At 38.7% G+C, this 9,795-nt stretch overlaps 1 protein-coding gene across 1 annotated transcript in view; it reads left to right on the plus strand.

Annotated features, from left to right (window-relative positions):
• The window catches only part of PDIK1L (PDLIM1 interacting kinase 1 like), a 22,993-nt gene extending 18,312 nt beyond the window's left edge, over window positions 1–4,681 (plus strand). Inside the window, exon 2 of the mRNA XM_011981626.1 lies at window positions 2,516–4,681. Within this exon, the coding sequence (XP_011837016.1) occupies window positions 2,516–3,256 (741 nt within the window). The 3' untranslated portion in view covers window positions 3,257–4,681. The remainder of the gene's footprint in view (window positions 1–2,515) is intronic.
• Window positions 4,682–9,795: the final 5,114 nt, after the last annotated feature.

Raw genomic sequence — 9,795 nt, forward strand, 5'->3', positions numbered from 1 at the left:
CTACTTGGGAGGTTCAGGCAGGAGGATCACTTGAGCCAGGGAGACAGAGGCTGCAGTGAGCCATGATTGTGACACTGCACTCCAACCTGTGTAATAGAACAAGACCTTGTCTTGCACGCACACACACAAAATATATATATAATTGTCTAAAACTTGTAGTGTGAAGAGGAGTCAGCTAGATAAGTGAGAAAAATTTCCTAGGCAGAAAAAAACCGTACATACAAAGATCTTGAAGCAAAACGCATGAAGTGTTTAAAAATTGAAAGAAGAGGCTGGGCACAGTGGCTCACACCTGTAATCCCAGCACTTTGGGAGGCCTAGGGGCAGATCACAAGGTCAAGAGATCGAGACCATCCTGGCCACAATGGTGAAACCCCATCTCTACAAAAAATTCAAAAATTAGTTGGGCATAGTGGTGCATGCCTGTAGTCCCAGCTTCTTGGGAGGCTGAGGCAGGAGAGTCTCTTGAACCTGGGAAGCAGAGGTTGTGGTGAGCTGAGATCATGCCACTGCACTCCAGCCTGGTGACAGAGTGAGACTCTGTCTTAAAAAAAAAAAAAAAAATTGAAAGAAGATAGTGAGAGTTGTTTTAGATGGGGTTAGAAGGGGACAGCAGGAGTCAGAGCGCACAAGGTCTCATAACCCATGTTAAAGAGCTTAGACTATATCCTAAGAGAACAGGGAAGCCATTGAAGGGCCTTAGTCAAGAGAAACCAATGGCTAACATCCTCTACATGTTAAAATAAGCAGATTGGGTGCTGCATTTCCATAGCTCTCAACCAGAGGCCCTGTGGCCTGTTTTCATATGGTTTTCGATGCTAAAAATAGTTTTTAGATTTTTTTTTAAGACTTGTGGGGGAAAAAAAGGAAAGGAAAAAGTATATGGTACAGAGACCTTATGTGGCTGTCAGGCCTGAAATATTTACTATCTGGCCTTACTCTAAAACATTCTTTGAACGCTGGGACTCGGCATTGCTCAAAGCTATTGAGGAAGTTTGCTTTTGAGAGTAAAGACAGAAGAAGAAAAGCATGTTCAGTATCAGTGCACCTGGTAAATAATTATGTGATCTGTACCTTTCTATTCTTTCATTTTCTGTCTCACTGGCAAACACATGCAACAAGGAAAACTCATGCAAAAGAGATAACTGCAGATCATTGCAATTACTATTGTCTGCTGTGTGGAGAGATGGCGTGAAGGGATGTTCTTTGCTTGTGCTTGGCCAAATGGTAGAGGAAGTACCAGTAGATTTAAATGTGAAATTAACAATTCATTCACTCTTCAGCAACTCTTTGGTCTTTTCTGTTCAACTCATGGGTCTGAAAAGGATACCATACAACAAATGCTTTTAAAAGACAATATACGGGGCTGGGCACCATGGCTCGCACCTATAATCCCAGCACTTGGGGAGGCCGAAGTGGGTGGATCATGAGGTCAAGAGATTGAGACAATCCTGGCCAACATGGTGAAACCCTGTCTCTACTAAAAATACAAAAGTTAGCTGGGCATGGTGGCACACACCTGTAGTCCTAGCTACTTGGGAGGCCGAGGCAGGAGAATCTCTTGAACCCAGGAGGCGGAGGTTGCAATGAGCCGAGATTGCGCTGTTGCACTCCAGCCTGGTGACAGAGCAAGACTCTGTCTCAAAAAAAAAGACTATATACTGTGTTTTAGAGTGATAGTTCATGTCCAGTGAAGTAATTCTATTGAATTTCAAGTAAAGGAGAGTTGTAGCTAGATAATAATAACAAATAAAACTGTGATTTAGTCTAGGTTTTCAGCTTGTATGAAAGAAGAAATATACAAATTGAGTTGATTTTGTATATCAAAATGCATATTTGAAAACAAAATAATAAAATATTTAAAAATTTTAAAAATGCATATTTGATTTTTATAAATTGGTTTTTAAAAGTCATCCAGTGAAAGAGCCAACATATTTGCATTCTGCCTATAGAAGTTTATGAAGTAACGATGTCAGTCTTTATTAGTGACTACAGGAACAGCTATTTCTGCAACAACTAGTTGTTCCTTGATCATTTTTCTCTCGATTTCACAGGTTATGTTGACAGTGTATGTGCAATGAGTAAGAAGTGTATTTCAGGCGATTTCATTGAATAGAGTTTCCTAATTGAGGTTTATACCCCAGCTGGCAATTTCCTAGGTCTATCTGCTGAAACTTTGGTCTTTTCATGAAGCTATGAGCTAGGTGGGTAGAATTCAGCTCCACTGACACATGGAGAAAATGTGTGGCCACTTGGACGCTTTTCAAAATAAAACTATTTTAAAATTTTTACCCCTTGGTTTAGAGCTTTGGTGTATATTTATCAGGGACAAAATGACAGTTTGAAGCATTTTTTAAAGTTTAAAATAAAATGTATATATTAAAGCACTGATTAAATATTAATAGAGTTTCCACTTAAAGGTGGAGACTGACTTAACCTTTAAATTATTCTTTTCCTATAACTGAATTGTATAACCTATGCAAATGATTGTAATCTTTTTTTTTCCTTCTTGTAGCTTGTAGAAACTTCATTAAAAGGAGAAATTGCCTTTGATCCCAGAAGCGCCTATTATTTGTGGTTTGTGATGGATTTTTGTGATGGAGGAGATATGAATGAGTATCTGTTGTCCAGGAAACCCAATCGTAAAACTAACACCAGCTTCATGCTTCAGCTGAGCAGTGCCCTGGCTTTCTTGCATAAAAACCAGATCATCCACCGAGATCTTAAGCCTGATAACATCCTGATTTCTCAAACCAGGTTGGATACCAGTGACTTGGAACCTACACTCAAGGTGGCTGATTTTGGTCTAAGTAAAGTTTGTTCAGCCTCTGGGCAGAACCCAGAAGAACCTGTCAGTGTAAACAAGTGTTTCCTTTCCACAGCATGTGGAACAGATTTTTACATGGCTCCTGAAGTTTGGGAAGGACATTACACAGCAAAAGCTGACATCTTTGCTCTGGGGATTATCATCTGGGCAATGCTGGAAAGGATCACATTCATAGACACAGAGACAAAGAAGGAACTCTTGGGGAGTTACGTAAAACAAGGAACTGAGATTGTGCCTGTTGGGGAGGCACTTCTGGAAAATCCCAAAATGGAACTTCTCATTCCTGTGAAGAAAAAATCTATGAATGGGCGAATGAAACAACTGATTAAGGAAATGCTGGCTGCAAACCCTCAGGATCGCCCAGATGCTTTTGAACTAGAACTCAGATTAGTACAAATTGCATTTAAAGATAGCAGCTGGGAAACGTGACACATATTATTTGCAAATACCATGGATGATATGCTGCTTCTGTTTAACAGTGATGCAACATTATGTGGCTGAAAAAGAATATAAAAAGCTAGACTCCACCCTCTAAGGGTTTAGATTTTTTGTGGGATTTTTTTTTTCCTCATTTTTCTTAAATCCAAGTTGGCCATTTTATTATATTAGTATGTTTCAAATGTGTATTACCAATGTGGGTGTAAATTTTTAAAAAATGATTATTGATAGAAGTTTGGCAGGAAAATTCTCTAAGAGCTAAGAAGAGAAGAGCGTCCAGTTTTCTGGAAATATGTCTCTAAGTATTTTAGACATTCCTTGTCAGTATTAGGAATTTCCATGGGAGAAGAGGTTTGCATGCTGGTAATGCAACCTTTGAAACTTTGTAAAGGAAACATATATGTATATATTTATGTATATGTAAGTATGTGAATGTACGCATTTTGCATTCCATATGAAAAAAATGCCACGTCTGTTTAAATTATTTGATGTAGGTTTGGGTTTTTGAGATTTGCTGGTGAAATCAGTGATGAAAAATAAACAAACCTTCCCTTATCTTCCTACTCTGCCCCTTCCCCTAATGAAATCATATTAGGGTTTTTTTTTATTTTTGTAATATACAGCTTTTTTTTTTAAAGGCATCATTTTGGAGGGTCTAAAATTATCTGGTAAAACATAAATGAAATTAAGTGATCCAAAGCTGCTGAAGTATGTTTGAACTCTCCAGTGCCCTGTAGCTGCAAGAGTTGAATTAGTCACGCAGTCATATGGTAGCAGGTTGGTGATTCAGTCCGACCTTCTTTAGGTAACCGAGCATTTATTTAACCAACTAAACCACTGCATTGGGACGTCTGCACTTGAGCTTCTACAATCTGATATAAATCTGAATACAGGATTCTGTTTCTGAAAACTTTGCTATGTATGAACTGTAATACTTGATATATTTTTGGTTTGAAGACTTTGTCTAAGCCTCATTATACTGAAGTTGAAGAAACCAAATGAGCTCTACCCTCACTTTGCCTGCCCTGATATGGTCACTTGTTGAGTCACTGGAGTTCTTTCATTTTGGCACTGATGCTGTTTTCTCTTGTCTGATTTGAGACAGTAATGATAGTAATATGGTTGTTGAAAATGTTGATCACCTTTATCTAACATAGGAGAAGATACGTATACAGTATAGCAAATGGATAAAATATTGTGGCAACCACTACTTTTAAAGTAGAGAAGCTATCCATTTTATACAATCACTGATATAGTCTATGTCAAAAACCAACAGACCATTATTCCTCTTGAAGTTAGTTTGATTTTAACTTTGTATGATTGTCTACGATTTGTTTTCCTGTAAATGCAGATAGTTAAAATCTAAAGGATAGAATGCTTCCCTAAAACAGAACATTAGCCTTTAAGGTTAAATAGACTTTACATTGTATCTAAGTTAATCTTTATAAAGCACTAGAATTTTTGGTCAAAAGTCGAACAAAATAGTATTAGAATATTGAAATTATTATTATTATTTTTTTTAATGAGACGGAGTCTCACTCTGTTGCCCAGGCTGCAGTGCAGTGGCACGATCTTGGCTCACTGCAAGCTCCGCCTCCCAGGTTCACGCCATTCTCCTGCCTCAGCCTCCCGAGTAGCTGGGACTACAGGCGGCCGCCACCGTGCCTGGCTAATTTTTTTTTTATTTCTAGTAGAGACGGGGGTTTCACCGTGTTAGCCAGAATGGTCTCGATCTCCTGACCTCACGATTCGCCCGCCTCGGCCTCCCAAAGTGCTGGGATTACAGGCGTGAGCCACCGCGCCCGGCCTAGAATACTGAAATTATTGATAGCTTGCATAATCTCAGCTTTTTTGAACTTCCACAACTTTTAGAATATGTCATAATTTTTCCCTGTTTCAAATGTGTTCAGAGGAAACAGAATATAAAACACCACCAAAAAATTGCAGTACATAAAATTTCTGGACTATGTGTTACTTGATCTGGAAGTTTAAAATTTGGACTAAAAGGTCTTATTGAAATAAAGCCTCTTAAAATGAAAAATCATATACTTTTAACATCACTTTCAAGCTAATAAGTATAAGAATTCTTTTGGAAATTAGAAGTGGAAACACCCTGGAACCTCATGATAATTGACCCTCTGGATCACCAGATTAGTTTAATTTAACAGATATGTCCAAGGAAGTTGAGCTATAGGGAGTAAGAAAAAGCATCATGATAGTGTCTCATCAATAACATGGCACTTCAGCAGAGATTCATAGATTATGGTATGCCCATGCATCATTTGCTTTTCAAATATCTATGTGCTTGGAGCCACAGTTTCCTGAGCGCATAGTTTTTGGTCCTGCCTCATGTAAAATAGTTAATGATTATCATTTACTTGGAAAGATTTTACCTGTGAAGTGTAGTTCTTTGATTGGGGGTAAGGGTATGAGGTAATCAGGAAGTTTCTTCTGGAATTTTCTCAAGTCCTTGTATTCTAAAATAGCCAAGCAAAATGATAGTAAATTCTTTGTCTTTGTTCTTTCAGTCAGAGGTATTTATTAAGTACCTACTGTGTGCTCAGCACTAAAGGTTTGTTGATAAAATGACAATTAAAAAATGGCATTTAGCCAAAGGCCTTTTCCAGGCAGGAGTAAGAAAAGATGATTAGTGATATTTGGAAATACCTGGATATTTGCTAGAGGAAAAATGAAAGCAAAACTTTGTGCACAGTGCCTTGCCCATAATAGGTACTCAATAAGCAATTGTTCCTCATAGAGTCTCTTGCCATGGTTTATGGTGTTTTTTGAAATTTGTCTTAATTGAAAAAAGACCAAATATTTCAAATGAGCTTATAGGCAACTGTGGCCAGTTAAAATATGGGGTTGTACAGTTAGTTCCTAGAATGTTATTTTGCACTAGTTGTCACTTAGAAAGATGGGGTTCCTGTAGATTTTTTGGTGCTAAGGGATACTTTGTCATTATGATGAAGTAAGTGTTAAGTGTCACATAAATAGCACACAGAATAGTTCTTTCTGCTGGTCTGTTTTTTCTCTTCGTTGTTGTTGTTTTTAATTGTAAATTGTTATCAATCAAACTATTGTAGCAGCTACAAAATAATTCACCAGCATGACAAAATGGTCAAAAAATAAGTCATCAGCACTTAAGAAATGAAAGCAACTTTTGAAATTTTCTGTTAAAATTGTCAAATATATTTTATGAAGAATTTATAAAAGGGGGAAATGATTGTAATTTATTGTTCATGACTTTTTTTTTTAAATAAAGTGAGTTTCAACAAAAAAAAAAACCATGAAAATTCTACATTGCTGCTTTAGTGGCTCTGTGAGTAGATCTGCAGTACTTTACTTCATGAGCACAAAATAGAAGGTATAAAATCTGAAGCAATGTATTTTTCAGACTTAACCTATTAAATGATTCTTTCTGAAATAGAATTGATTGCCAAGGAAAAGATGATTGAATTATAGGAGTTTCAGCATTTCAAGTTCTCTAAAATTTTAATGCTGTCTTGCTGTATTTGCTTTGCGTACAAGAAGAACTCGTATTGCCAGAGATGAAATTTTTTATTCATTTATCCTTCTGTTTCATTAAGCTGAGGATGCAGCTCAGACTAAGCATAGTATATATTAAATAAATGAGGGGATGAAATTTTTCAATCTATAACTTGAGACCATGGTTTAATTTTCTATTAAAAAGTCGGGCCTACTTTTTTATGTTTATCATTTATGCCTGAAGATACAGTCTATTTAGTGGTCTAGTGGAACAGCAGAGGGGAATATGGAAGACACAAAACAACTCTATATGTGACCTAGTGAAAGTAGGCATCAAGAATTGTGGCTTCAAAAATAAAACCCAAAAAATGGGGGAAAAAAAAGAATTGTAGCTTCTGACTCTTCTGCTTTCCCTTTATAGACAGACAAATTTTGCTTTCTAGAGATTGTTTTTAATTGAAGCTTTAAATATTGGTATTTACTAGCATTTTGTAATCATTTGCAGTTTACAAAGCACCTTCACGTGGTTTTTACGTATCTTTTTCACTGAGTTTTACTTAAAATAGGGGCTGATTTCCTGATGAAATTAACAGTAATAACACCAGTTACTGAGATGATGACAAAAGGTTTTACCTTAAGGCAGGGTTTTGGTGCCTAATCTCTGACTCCAGTTGGAGTTTTCTCTGACAAGGAAACTTTATCTTTCTCACTGAAGTAATGACACTTAGTTGTTTTGGTCTTTTCTTTAAATTCAAATGTTGCTCTCTTTGCCAACCAATCATAGACATCCTCTAAAGTGCAGTGTAATGACAGACGGTTGGTTTGTGGTTAGATAATAACTCCCACTTGAGAAAACCTACAAGGCTGCCACACCTCTTGAAGGCCAAGTGCGTCTTTAAAGGCAGTACTTTCACCTTTGAAATCATTTTTCATTGGTTAGAAGGAAATTGAGAAGAAGAAGAAAAAAAAAAGCCTGAACTTTTGACTTTACTCTTTTATTTCCTGTTCAGCCCGGTATTTCAAGCTCAGCTTGTTCTGAGCAGAAGTTGGGCAACTTGGTATTACCAAAGGCATCCTGGTCTAGCAGAAAAAGCCCAGGCTTTAGAGTAGCAGATGTTGCATGGTAGCTTGTAATCCCAGCACTCTGGGAGGCCGAGGTGGGTGGATCACCTGAGGTCAGGAGTTCGCAACCAGCCTGGCCAACATGGTGAAACCCCATCTATATTTTTAAAAATACAAAAATTAGCTGGGTGTGGTGGCAGGTGCCTGTAATCCCAGCTACTTGGGAGGCTGAGGCAGGAGAATCGTTTGAACCCAGGAAGCCGAGGGTTGCAATGAGCCGAGATCATGCCATTGCACTCCAGCCAGGGCAATGAGCGAAACTCCGTCTCAAAAAAAGAAAAAAAGAAAAGAAAAGAAAATTCATCAAGCTGCACTTAAAATGTTTACATTTTTCTCTAGGTATGTTATACTTCAAGAAAAATTTTATTTTTAAAAAATGTGCATTAGGGCTACTGGTGACAGCTGTTGTCAGGCAGAGGAAAGGACACAGACTTTGAAAATAGACTCTTTACCTTTCCGTTACTAGCTGTATGACTTTCATGAGTTCTCTAGCCCCTCAAATTCAGTTTCCCACATGTTTAAGCAGAGACAGTACCTGACTCAGAGCACTATGAAGATAAAAGGAGCCGATGCATGTAGAAATGTGTGGCATGCTCAGGAAATGTCAGTGCTTCCCGTTCACCCAGGAGGACTCATAGGAAATGACTCTGAGCTACCTTTACTGCTACTTTGTACTGCTGATAGGGAGCACGTTGATTGGTTTGTTTAGCTTACATTCTTACCACAATTATTAGAGAAATACATTCAGTTATGATAATGTCCTGCGTGTCTCTTTGCCCTGCAGCCGTATTTAAGAACAAGGATAGTTCAATAAAAATCCCCTTAGCCTAGTTTTCTTTCCTCCTTCTACCTGCTGATAACATGATTGATAGTAATACAGAATGTTTACTGCCTCTTTCAGATAGACTACCACGCGTGGAAATTAGGAAAGCAGTAATAAGTACCAAATACTAGAATGACATGCCATTTCTCCTGACTTTAGGTAGAAGGCAGGGAGCGTTTACCGATGTGATCTGAGAAGCAACAGTAGAAGCACAGCTGCGAGGGGGGCGTTGAGCAGGGCAGCAATGTCTAGAACTTGGAAGTTGGAATTATAGTAGACTCAATGGTTCTCAACTCTGGCTGCATGTTATAATTTTAACCTGAGGAGGGCAAAAGCAAGCAAAAATCCTGATGACTTCTGCTTCTGGCCATTATGGAGTAACAGGGTTCTATTCCTGCCATAAACATCTCAAATGTCAGACACTGGGAAACTAACAGTGCAGGACAGCGATTCCCGGGAGAAAAGGATCAAATGGGGTGAGCCCTGTGGTTGCCCCAACTTGGAGGGAATCTTTAGACTGCCGTACAGGGAATAAGTATCTAAACAGACTTCAACAGTCTCCCTGAGTTGAGGAGACAGAGTTCAGGGTTCAGGCAGCACAAGCCAGCTAGGATTCATGGGAGTATGAGAGAGAGAGAGAGAGAGAGAGAGAGAGAGAGAGAGAGAGAGAAACAAAGAATTCCAGACCTTGTTTATTTTTTTCTTTTCTTTTTTGTTTTGTTTTTTATTTGTCAGTGAGAGTTCCAGACCTTTGCAGAAAGTTTTCTTCAAGACATCAGCTGGGGCAGGGCCAGGTGGCTCACACCTGTAATCCCAGTACTTTAAGAAGCCAAGCCAGGAGGATGACTTGAGCCCAGGAGTTGGAGACCAGCCTGGGCAACATGGTGAAACCCCATCTCTACAAAAAAAAATACAATTAGCCAGGTGGGGTGGTGTATGCCTATAGTCCCAGCTACTCGGAGGCTGAGGTGGGAGAATCACCTGAGCCCGGGAAAGTCAAGGCTGCAGTGAGCTGCGATCGCCCCACTGCACTCCGCCCTGGGCATCAGAGCAAGACCTGCCTTAAAGAAAACACACACACACACACACACACACA

Source organism: Mandrillus leucophaeus, unplaced genomic scaffold (genome assembly GCF_000951045.1).
Source record: "Mandrillus leucophaeus isolate KB7577 unplaced genomic scaffold, Mleu.le_1.0 Scaffold23, whole genome shotgun sequence".
In the NCBI taxonomy this organism is placed as follows: Eukaryota; Metazoa; Chordata; class Mammalia; order Primates; family Cercopithecidae; genus Mandrillus; species Mandrillus leucophaeus.